General features: G+C 47.5%; 3 protein-coding genes across 3 annotated transcripts; all 3 read right to left on the bottom strand.

Moving 5' to 3' along the window:
- Nucleotides 1–2,004: 2,004 nt before the first annotated feature.
- Nucleotides 2,005–3,044, bottom strand: NGA_2087510 (uncharacterized protein). The gene has a single exon (XM_005855945.1). It carries the CDS (start codon nt 3,025–3,027, stop codon nt 2,194–2,196), a length of 834 nt encoding a protein of 277 aa, XP_005856007.1. The 5' UTR covers nt 3,028–3,044; the 3' UTR covers nt 2,005–2,193.
- A 6,719-nt stretch (nt 3,045–9,763) lies between these two features.
- On the bottom strand, nt 9,764–11,050 carry NGA_2078110 (uncharacterized protein; the record flags this gene model as incomplete). The annotated part of the gene is made up of 1 exon (XM_005855943.1): nt 9,764–11,050. A coding segment is annotated over one exon (910 nt), but the record flags the coding sequence as incomplete, so codon positions are not given.
- A 1-nt stretch (nt 11,051) lies between these two features.
- On the bottom strand, nt 11,052–11,634 carry NGA_2047110 (wd repeat and hmg-box dna-binding protein 1; the record flags this gene model as incomplete). Its single annotated transcript, XM_005855942.1, has 1 exon — nt 11,052–11,634. A coding segment is annotated over one exon (583 nt), but the record flags the coding sequence as incomplete, so codon positions are not given.
- Nucleotides 11,635–12,057: the final 423 nt, after the last annotated feature.

Raw genomic sequence — 12,057 nt, 5'->3', positions numbered from 1 at the left:
TTAATTTGCCACTCACCCAAAATCGTGGACTGCTTTTTCCACAGCTTTGTCCGCATCTTCTGATTGTCGTACATCACCTTGTACCCCTGTTTTGAGGAACCTGGGAATGGTAAAACACCACCGACTCTTTAGGAAATTCTCTTCGGACCTACGATACGTACATGTCGCTTGTACGGCTTCCTGTGCCAACAAACCTACAGCCTTCTCCAGAAAGGATTTTCGTCGACCCATAATGATAATCTACGTATAGCGTATAAAGTAAGTGTCATGCTCATGTGGTGAATCTCTGCGACCGTCGCAGGCCGCAGCCGATAGTCTTCTGGTTTGAAACTTCTGACGATGATACCTCGCACGTCTTACCTTCGCCCCGTGTAGACCTAGCTGGCGCGCTACCTCAAACCCAATGCCAGAACCGCCACCTGTCACCAACGCAACTCTGGAATGCATAGAGCGGACAGGCGGGATCTTTAGCTGTTGTAGCGTCAATTGCCTGATGTGAATTTCAGGGGTAAAATGTCCAACTATGCGTCCGGAAATATCCCGGCCACACCCACCTTCCCGCCAGTATGCTGGTAACAAACGGGGATGCAGGTAATCTAGACATGATCTTGTCTCGCGTTTTTCAAATGCCCTGTATGATTTTCATGAGCTCTAGGTGTGTGAGACCGTGAGAAAGATGGACCGCACAAGACTGATTGATTGACAGGATTACTCAACATGTAGTTTCTTAAAGTAGACGTCAGGCCCCCAAAACATTGCAATGACAGCCGCCTGGTGTGCTGTTTGCATCTTGAGTTGACGCGAAAGAGGGTCAACTCCGCCTAGTCCACGGGGGGGAAGTACACCTCCCACGTCTGGCGAGTGACCCCCCTGCGAGAGCGTCCACTTCCTCCCTAAGCATGCTCCCAATTTTACGGACGATCAGAATCGAATCTGTGGACTCTTCAATTCGCATGGACAGATCTTATTTGAACCGCGTGCCATGTCTACAACAGTCTCCAATTGTCAATCTCTAACTAACAAGTTGTAAGCCCGAGCATCGCCCGGTATACCATCTTGAGCCTGAAGTTTTAACACCATCATAACACCTATGCTCGCACGCAATCATCTCTTACGGAACAGGCATGTTTAAGCGCTTTGTTTATAAGAGTGGTCTTCTTTTGAAGGGGACTGCTGGGGCGATCAACGAGCCGACCTTATCTTCAGTACAAGCTGCCACAGCAGGTCTTATCGTCTTTGCTGCCAATCAGACGATTCAAATAAAAGAAAGCCGCCGATCAATGACATTTTCAACACAAAAAAAAGGTATATGTCTGATAACGGTCTTTGCTGCTTCAATGCGAATTATTTGAATTCTCAATGAACTGCTTTACTTCATCTATGTGCAGATGGAGGCAAGATAGCCTCGAACAAGCCGCTATCCGTCGTTTTACAAGAATTTGAAGCTTCCCTTGACGCCAATGTATGTGCTGTATGGGACAGAGGGTGTCATACAGAAAGGATCTTGTGACGTCAACTAAATCAGAAATTCCCGTACTCAGGAACTGCGACCGCTTATCGCAGAAAATGCTGAGGAGCTGCTCAAAGAGGCAGCGGATGCTGTTCCCTTCGCACCGGGTACACGGGGATCTCGACGCAAAAAAAGACAGCGTGAGCGCTTACGTGTCGTTCGGGTAAGATTTGATGAGAGACGGGCAGAGGGAGATATGTAGGAGAGCCGACAAGGGATAAATATTCATCTCATCTGCTTTTCCTATATCGCGCCTTTCCGTGCTTCTGTGTGTGAAAAAAGCGCGCTGACTACATCAGAAAGCTTCAGAAAATTGCTAAACATGAGCAAAAGATGCAACGACGCTCTGTGGCCGCTGTTACTGAACGGCTAGGAAAACTGGGTTTATCTTTTCCAGTCAAAGATATGAAGGGGCTAGAAAGATCTGAAGCGCAGAAAGGTGATGTGTGAGCAAAAAAGAAAAATCGTGACACTTGCCCATGTAGCGTACCTAATAACACACGTAAGAGGTTCTCTTCCTTTAGTCAAATCGTTTCTAAAATACTTCGGGAGAAATTGGCCCTCCGAAGCTTCCGTTACCAAAAATACAGGATCTCCCCGTCGAAATATTCGGAGCTGAAGGCCGCGACCTTCTTCGAAATCCACTTCTAGCTTCCTTCAGATGGAACAAGATCCTAGTGTACCTATGAAGGAGCTCTTCCCAAAACCCGTGCTATCCGAGGCACCACAGCAATCGTCAGAATCATGCGTAGAGGTTCAGTAAATTTCGTAAGGACCCAAGCTACGGCAAAGTTACCCGCATGCGGGTTAGTTTGTATGGTTTCAACAAGCGGCTCACTCCAAGAATAATTCTCTAGGAGGTGCGTGGCTTTCTCCACCAGCCAGTTCGAGTCCAAACCGTAGTCGAAAGGGGTAAGACCTGACTCTACCGCTGCAAAGAGTGCACTAAGTGTCACGACATACACGCCAAGATATGTTATCACGGCGACTGCTCCATATCGCTTAACCATCAAACGCAGCTTTCCCATTTTATTGACATCTTCTTGAGGCCTGGAACTTTCCGTTCCCATTCCAGCAGGTGCGGCACCCCCTTCGCCTTGGCTCCTTAAATTGCCCTTGCTCTCAATATCACGACCATTGCAGGTGGTGCTGCTGCTCCTTTCGCCACAGCTAGTGCCACTGCCCAACCGCGTATTGGAGCCTGCAAGGCGATGACTGATGTGAAAAAGGCCTAGTGAAAGATTAGGGGCTCTCCTTGTGACGTAAAAATCGTCCAGAGCATCTAGACGATCGGCCCGCCGTATCCTCGCGTGCGGGCCACCAAAATCTGCATGAATGTGTGTTTTGAACGCCAAATACCGCTGAGGACTAGCCGATACAAAGCAAAGGCGACTTTGTTCATGACTGGACAAAGTTGCTGTGGGTCTGATCCATGTGAGACCACAGACAGGAGAGCGCATTGGAGCTGCACAACTAAATCGCAAGAGGCCCACGACGCCGCCTTGACCGCGAAACATACTCAGCGATTATGCCTACGACAAATTTGAGAAGTGGATAGAATAATTGTGAGTTTTTCCCGAAAGCGTGCGACTTTTTCCCCTTAGAGCCTTGATTAGCTAGAGCGTGCGTGGCCGGTCTCAAAAAGCTTCTTTGGGGGGAAGGAAACAGAGCCGCGCCCATGGTAGAGCATACTTCGTCATCATTTAAAAAAACGAAGATGAAGAATAATAAGAAACAACCTTGATGGCTACTTGTAGTCTTGCCCTGTCCGGCGAATGATGCCTGGCAAGTGTTGAGGAGGCCAAGAACATGGGGCGTGAATCTCGACGACGCGTATTGTCCCAATCTCGCCGCCGCCGCCTACTCGCTCACAAGCCTTGGCGCGGGGATGAAGAAGAGGAAATGACAAGCTTGTTCAATCCGCCTGGTATGAGTGATCGTCTTAGGATTGTTTCGATGCACAATCAAGATTGCACCATATCCAATGAAAGTAAGTCATAAAAGCATAGCATTGGACACAGCGACGTAGAAAAAAAACCTCCCGATTACCAACAAGCTTGACCCATACATACGTCAACAGGTAGAACAAGGTCTATTATTCGTTTGGTGTTCGATCTTCAAGGCCTTTCCCGAACATAAGGGTAGACGAGGTTATGGCACGGAAAAACAGAATCGAGGTTGTTGAAAGCAAAACGCCTGCTGAGTTTTTCAGTGAGCATCAATCCATCTGTGGTTTTGACAATGTAAGTTGTTTCAAGGCTACGGGCATATGCCGCTTGATTGGCGTGGACAATTTCGCTCTCATGAATGTATCTGTTTTTATAATTTGACACGTCCACCGGAATAAGTTTGGCCATGCGACAATTCTTAAGATTTTTAGAAGAAGCACACTGAAAAATACTGTGAGCGCATTTCAGCCAGACGTTCGTCGTGAACGAGAAGTGCAAGAAGGATGTGGTTTCATTGTTTGTATAGCTTTAGTTTATTTCTGTACAAGATGACATGGACTACCTGTCCGCGATTGAACGCTGTATTACCTTTTCCTCCCTCAAACTAAATCACACAGCCTGGACGATCACTGTATACTACTGTTCGAGAGTTAGTGGAGAACGCGCTGGACGCAGCTGAATCAATTCAAGTACTTCCTCATGTATCAGTCGTCATCGAGGAGATTACGGAAGACGAGCTCAATGAACTGCGGGGTATGGAGAGCCGTGAACGTGTGGATTTGGGACTCTTTCATAAGGCAACAGGAAAAAGGAGAAGCGGCGGTGAGATTCAAGAAGTGCTCGCAGAAAACATGAAAGAACTCCACTCTGATGCTCTTGAAAAGCAAATGGGACAGAATTCAGCGGCCTTGTCGAATAAAAAAAAAGGTGACCGCGGCGCTCGCAACTATTATCGAGTCACATGCGAGGATAATGGATGTGGAATGGCTCACGAGAAAATTCCGGATATGTTGGGACGTGTGCTTTCTAGTAGCAAATATGGCGTGCGTCAAACTAGAGGGAAATTCGGACTTGGTTCCAAGATGGCATTGATATGGTCCAAAAAAAGTACTGGTTTGCCAATAGAGGTACGGAGCGCGCATTCACTTGAAGAAAATCATCCCGCCGCGTACATATCCCACTGTGTTCTGGACATTGATATCTATCGAAACCAGCCCTTTGTGAAATTGCATGAAAAAGTGGCCAATATTAAGGGATGGCGAGGAACGCGTATCGACGTGGTTGTTGAAGGCAACTGGAGCACATATAAAACGCATATTATGACGTATTTTCAGCAGCTCGCCATCATCACGCCCTATGCGCACATGGAATTCACCTTTCGCACTTTATCAAATGCGTCCCGAGAGGTTATCACGCAGTACGCTCGCCGCTCTGAGCATATGCCCCCACCTGCTCAAGAGGTTAAGCACCATCCGAGTTCCATCAATCATCTCATCATACAACAGCTGATAAAGCGCACAAGCACGAAAACGTTTTTAAATTTCTTATGCACCGAACTTGCCTGTGTGACCCGGCCTTTGGCTGCTCGCATTGTAAAAGAGCTCGGAAATGGATTCGCTGAAAATATGGTACCAGAGGATATTGATGCCAACAAAACAATTCGTCTCACTTCCATGCTCAAATCGATCTCTATCTTCAAGCTTCCTGACGGAAGCTGCCTTAGTCCTGCCGGCGAATACAATTTGCGGCTCGGGATAATGAAAGAGCTTCATCCGGATGTAAGTAGAGAAAGAGCTCAATGCTTCAGAGGTACCACTAAGGCCGGAACCGTCACAGGGCAGCAAAATGCTGTCAAGCCTGATGCGCACTTTGTATTAACTCCTGCGTCAAACCGATCCCGCTTTTCTATGTATATGTCAGTATGTGGCGACAGTGAGTGAACAGGCAGCGGCTTTCGAAGGACATCCTTTCGTAGTCGAGGCAGGTGTCTCACTCGGTGGAAATGCGTTGAAGGATGGCATCAACGTATATCGTTTCGCTAATCGCATCCCGTTGCTCTTCGAGGTAAGGCATGAAGAACTTCTCTCTTCAAAATAATTTGAGCGATTTCAGGAGTGAAGAACTGAATCAAAGACTCTTGTGATCTTCTTGCTGATAGGCTGGCAACGACGTTGTGACGCAGGTGGCGAATCGACGCATCAACTGGCAGTCTTACAAGATCGATCCAAAAAGAGATCGCATTGGAGTTTTCGTCTCTATTGTTAGCACCAAAATTCCTTTTAAAGGTACGGGTAAGGAATATATCGGTGACGATACCGAGGCGATTCGCAAAAGCGTCAAAAGCGCTCTTCAACGATGCTGCAAACAGCTCAAGCAGCATCTTCTTACTCGAAATGCCGCCAGGTATGTCAAAAAATTTTGATCTTAAAATAGTAATGGACTTTCTCGAAGACATAGATTCTTCGGGATTTACCGAGTCAAAGAAATTTAGGGAAAGCATAAAGTTTTACTTCCCTTTCGCCCTATCCTGGATAATCCTTAGGGACGTGAAGGAGCGGAAAAGAAGCCTTTTGCGCTATATGCCCGATGTGTCAAGGGCAATCGCGGCGGTTTTGAACAGCATAAACAAGCGAAAAAGAATTGTTAATTGCGAGAATTGGACAAGCAGTAACACAGACGGCTTTTCGCAGCCACAAAGCGCAAGACACAAACAGGCGAAGCTATTTGACTTCATTGAACGTAAATGGGACACTAACCCCCATTTATTTATGTCATCACGCTTGAATCTTGTGGAGGAGGCTAGAAACATGGATCTTGTCGATGTACGTACGGTTCCCGAATATGACGCTCTGATTTCGTTAAAAAGTTGTGCCATTAGTGCTTTTACTTGGATGGAAATGGGTGCAAATACATATTTAGCTTAATCATATGTGTATATCACACGTATGCCCGAAGGAAAAATTGCAAAACAGGTTGAAGAGCGCCATTGATCGGGTAGATCTGGAAAGTGCTTTAGAGGCCGCAGCAATCAATAGGAGCAACGGTGGATTAATATCAAAAGAGAGACTTTTCGTGGCACCCCTTCAATTGAAAACGTCTCTGACCACATCGCTTTTGAGCCCCCTCCATAGTGTCCATTTCTACTCTTCTGCCCTTGCTGCAATTTGCACGCCTCACTACGAAAAAAGCCATAAAACCACTAGCTCGATTGAAGTGCCGAAGAAGTAAACGGTGGACAAATAAAGTGCTTTCTACGTACAATAAATCCACTCATTGATCGGCATGCAGTCATCTCAAGGTTTTGAACCGTTTTGTTTTGCAACTATTCGCGGCCGTCCCTATCATTAAATCTTGATGCATTGTCGCCTCATCGCAAAAGTCAAATACAGCTTGTCGTTAAACGTAATTGTTTAATTGCTTGTTCGTGGTGATACACTTCCGCGAGCAATTGTCCTTTCGTCATTAAGGCTAGTTCCAAAATAGAATTGAGTGCAATTCTCTGTTCTCTCGCCTCTTTCTCCCGACCATCTTCAATTGCCGATGCGTCGATCACTTCGCCTATCTTCGCAATCTACAATTGTAAATAAATGAAAAAATGTGTTAGCTCATCTGTTGCGCTTCCAGAAGACAAGTAGGAGCAATACCTTGCGTTCAATCTGTCGAAAACTTTCACCGACAACATTCGCCATGCCCTTCACTTCGCGCAACAACGATGATTGTAAACCAGCTGTCTCGCCTGAGATTTCGTCCATCCTTTTCTTTATGTCAATAGCGATTTCTTCCTTCACTTTTGAAATAACTCTCTCCTTGAAGGCCTCTGAATGCAGTAAGGTCTGTTTCCATTGGATGCAACGTGAAAAGAAAGTGTACTAAGTATGAATTCCTCGCCGAGTGGTAAATCTTGGGAAGGATACTTCCGAAAAATTTTCACACCGTAGTATATTTCGGGGGGAAAATGGATATAGAAGATACGCTGGGACCGACTGGAACACCGCTATATTTGCGCTTTCATGAGTCTACTCCCTCAACTTATTCTCCGTTTCCACAAATTCATACCTGCATGAGACCCTCAAAAAAAGAGCTCTCACTGGATACATAAAAATCAGGTGAATCAGTCGTGACAGGATTTTCAAAGCTGGTAGGCTCGTTTGTGCTTTGGGTGGTCGAAGGGCCGATTTGGCGTGCTCGGCAGAGATCGTGGCTAATTCTTGAAGATGATGGGGGTGGCAGGCCTGGAGAATTTGTTGTACTCCTACTTTTCGAGGCACTGTGTGGGGAGCTTGGTCTACTTGCTAAGTCCCCTTTGAAAGCAGTCGCCGCAGCAGCACTCAAGTTAATCGTTGTAGAAAGAGTTTCCGCACGGTAACGAGATGAACTGACGCTGAAATCATCCTTCTTATGCTTTTGATTGCGAACGGCTTCCTCTGGGAGCCGTTGCAAGGTATCATCGGAAGCAGAGGATCGCAACTTAAATTGAGCAGGTGCACTCATAAACTCGTTGATCTTGTGATTCATTAAGACGTCGCAGCTTTCAGCGCGGACGAATAATCCATGCTTGGGTGCACATTGAAAATACCGAGTTTGCTTCAAATAACCGTCGTGATTGCCCACCGGCTCCTTCAGCGCAATACCAACCCAGACACCCTCCGCAAAGTTGACGTTGCCCTTAAACTTCACGACCCCGAATTGCGGATGGCCCTTGTGCAGCACTCGGACGTTAGAGCCCACAAAAAGGTTGGAGCGGATAGATCGGGAAGGAGACACGTCACGAAACGCAGAGGCCTGAAGTGCCTGATTTCTGCTCGATCTGCTTCCGATAGAGGCGTTGCGTGTCGAGGACGGCGACGCAGAGCGAACATTCCCAGTATGCGCGCCCGACACTGGCCTAGAAGATACGTTCAACGCCGTAGTGGGTCTTAAAAAAGGTATCGGAGGCGTGTTCATTCCCTAGCACGTAAATACAACTAGATTTAGTTCAGTTTTTGGTCCCCACGCGAGGTTGAGAGCAGTCACCTCACCCGTGGGCCCTCTTTAAAATAATGTCACGGGATTTGCTCGACCCTGCTGTATCTCCGCTGCGTGAACCTAGAGATCGACAACAACAATATGGAGTCGAGAATCTGCTGTAATGTTATCTACCCGGTAATGACATGCGTGAGAGGGGTGTCTAGGGGACATGGCCGGTCGCTGGGAGAGTTTGGCGAGAGACTCGGATGAGCGAGACGGAGGCGAGGACGAGACACGCATTTCGACAGACGGACAGGGAGGGACCCAGAACGAGTTGGCCACAACGGTCACTCTTCGGATCTCATTAGGGACATATATTTTTCTGCGCTGTAAGATGTTGATACTCATGGCCACTGACATTTTACATGCCGCTCGCAAAGCTGACAAGCGCGAGCTTACTTCGTGTAGTCTGAAGATGGAAGACTCATCAACGAATAAATTTGTGTGATCTTTCAAGGTGCAAGCTTAACCAGTTCTCGACTTGGTAAATATTATGTATACCGATTGGAATTTTTGCAGCGTCGGGGCCTCCAGCAGTAGCTTAACACAAGCTGTCGAGAAACCTCTAGCGTCTTATCATGAGGTTCATGAGGGATTAGCATCAAGACAAGTGCACGAGGCACGCACAGGAAAGGTAACAAACGAGGAGATGACAAAGGAACGACAGCTGAAGCAGAAGGTAAGTAGTCTTTTTCAGATTACCTGAAATGAAATGCTTTCTCAGCTACCCGCACTTTCTCTCCAGTCGAAAGTGTACGTGGCGAACATGCCGATCCCTACATCCATCAAGTGGTGCTTCAATATTTCTGAATAGAATTTATCGACGAAAGGGCCCACTCTTTTTGAGGGGGGACATGACCACTGAGCTTCGAAGTCTCTACTCATATCACTTAAATCGATCAATCTACTCAGGTAGCCATGGACATTGCGCAGACACCGGCGAAGGCTTTGGCAATGCAGGGGTTCATGATGTACATGACAGGGTCAAGCGTCAGTATTATCTCCATCATGGTTGTAGGAATGAGTCTTTTAAATTCAGCTCAGGCATTGGCAGCTGTTAACCAACGTAAGTCTTGAAAAAGATGGAGGTAGCGTGCATGAATGATTGGTGCGTTTCAGCAAAAGATCATAATTTTCCTGAGATCATGGGTATGGCACTTTTCATTCGGTGCATGATCGGCTAAATCTTTGCATCTGGTGCAGCAGGATTAGGGTGCAGGTGTTGTTTTCAAAACACGCCGATGGTAGTAAACTTCACATATTACGATGGTTCGGATGTTCATCACAACATACACAGGATTTGAGAGTGTGGCTGATGGCCATATCAGTTTGATTCTTCCTAAGCTCATTTATGTCGCTCTCAATTGCGTCTTCCTGGGTATGGGTCTTTACAAGTGCAGTTCGCTGGGCTTACTTCCCAGTACTGCAGTAGACTTCATTTCCCGCCTTCCTTCTACAGCATACAGGGCTGAGGTCTCGAGCGTACCTGTCTAAAGGTCGAATAAAAACAATCATACATCTTTGTCCATCATTCTCGGGCGATCGCAAATGTTGGGGTTGGAGGACTTTTTCCTGTTTACACGCATTGGTTATCCCATCGCCCTACGTAAATTTTCAAATCTCATCCTACGTCGCCATGTTCTGCTATGCTTTCCATCTTATTTATTTCAACTCCTAAGCGCGTCGGTCATGTTTTTTTTTGCTGCGGATTTCTGAGACAAAAGTCGATGACTTTGATAAAACAGGCTTCTTCGGTGAGGGAGACATCAAGGGGGCCAAGGATTCAGCAATGCTGCATGAACGCTTCTCTGCTGGCTTTTTGCCTTCCGCGTCTTTCATAGCAAATGGATTCCGCGAGATCCCGGATTCCGCATCACAACGCCCCACAAAAGATGTAGAGGAATTTCCGATGCGCGAGACCTGTGAAGCTCGTGGTCTTGCTGGTGAGAACAAAGGATCTCGATGATCCGCTGACATGTCGGTTCTCTCGGCCCTTTCCGGAAGATTGATGTCGTCATTATTTAAGTCGTGCTCATTAGTCAGCATCGAAGTTCGCGACGACATGGGGCTATCTTTGAAGCCGCGCGGATCTTGGTTCTCAGTCTCCTCATTTGAGAGGTGGATATCGGCGATCGGAGGAAAGCGGGTAGCTACCAAGTCGCTGATACGAGCGGCCACCTGGGGCAACGAGTAATGGTCAGCAATGCGTACGGCGAGAGTCAAGGACTTGGGAAGGGTAAGTGTCTCGGCTAGTTCTAGCATGCGCTCTCCATTTTCAGCCGCACCCGCCTGCTGGATCATTTTTACGAGATGGGCGTCATAAGACGCCTGATTGCGCAATATATCGGCCTCCAGGTCGTGATCCTCCAAGCTTTCGAAGGCCAGGACTTCCTGCTGATACTGCTTCTGACACAAGAATGTTTTGCTCAGAAAGCGTACTTCCTCAAGTTTGAGAAGAGCATGATCGTTGTTGCTCATTACAAAGGGGGGCTTAAAGGGCAGGGATGATACCAAAGGTTTGGGATTGGTTGGGGGATGCTCCTCGCCGCCTCTCAGAAGCGAACACATGAGACTGCCATTAAAGACACCTACGGGCCAAAACGAGTCCATTTTGTTCCTGCGCAGACGACTTGATTCCAGAATAGGCGTCCAATGCCAAGAAAAGCCGCGCACGAGGCTTGACAGTAAACCCTCGGAGTCCATTATATGAAGCATGTCCGAATTGTCGAATCCCGCCCAAATTAACAAGGAGTCTGGGGAGAGGCAGACAGGGCCTTGCGAGACTACAACAGTACGCCGTATATCTAGGAGCTGATAGTGAAGAGACTGCGAAGCCGATCCTGTGCTATGGTTAATGAGAGGAATTCCTCCGTGATAAAACACGGCAAGAAGTTCCCCTTGTCCCACCATGGTGACAACAGGGCCCGGCATGGCCAGGACGCCCTCTTGTAGCCCGCTAAATGTGAAGAGCCGCACCCACTGTCGTGTGGTGGCCACAGCTGTCCAGCGCGCACCAACAGCCACGCAAAGTGCTCCTTCTTTCTTGGGTAGCGTGTAGAGCCATTGATTTTTGGCGGAGTAGTTGGCGAAGGGTCGGAAGAAAACTGTGCTGCGCTCCTCATCCTTGTTCTCCACTTGCTTATCTCCTTTGTCCGGGTTAATTTCATCCAGTGTTGCACTGGCAAAAATTGCCCCCTCCTCGGCCATGGAGCCCATATTGAAGCGGTAGTGGTCCGTAAAGCGGATGGGCCGACGGCTCGCGTCCGCGAACTCGATCTCGATCACATTGTGGTCTCCCAAATTTTGGGAAACAATATTTCCAACAAGATTCCAGACCAAAAAGCGCTTTAGGGCATCCACAGGGCTACTGGATGGTAAGAATGGCCCCTGCAAGTGAGAATATGGCGGTATTGTCTCACGCTCTTCCTTAATGTGGTCATAGTCCAGGACATCAGGCTCGTCGTCAGGAGCTGACTCCTCTTCCTCAAAACCCTCACCGCCTTCATGTGTCGATTCTATGTGCTTGTCTCTATGGAGAGAGAGACTTCTCTTTTCCGGAGTCTCAACGTTTTTATTGAGGATGCTTCTTTC

This window comes from Nannochloropsis gaditana (assembly GCF_000240725.1).
Source record: "Nannochloropsis gaditana CCMP526 unplaced genomic scaffold scaffold070, whole genome shotgun sequence".
In the NCBI taxonomy this organism is placed as follows: Eukaryota; class Eustigmatophyceae; order Eustigmatales; family Monodopsidaceae; genus Microchloropsis; species Microchloropsis gaditana.
The sequence above is the reverse complement of the archived record's forward strand: the minus strand, read 5'-3'. Positions and strand labels throughout refer to the sequence as shown.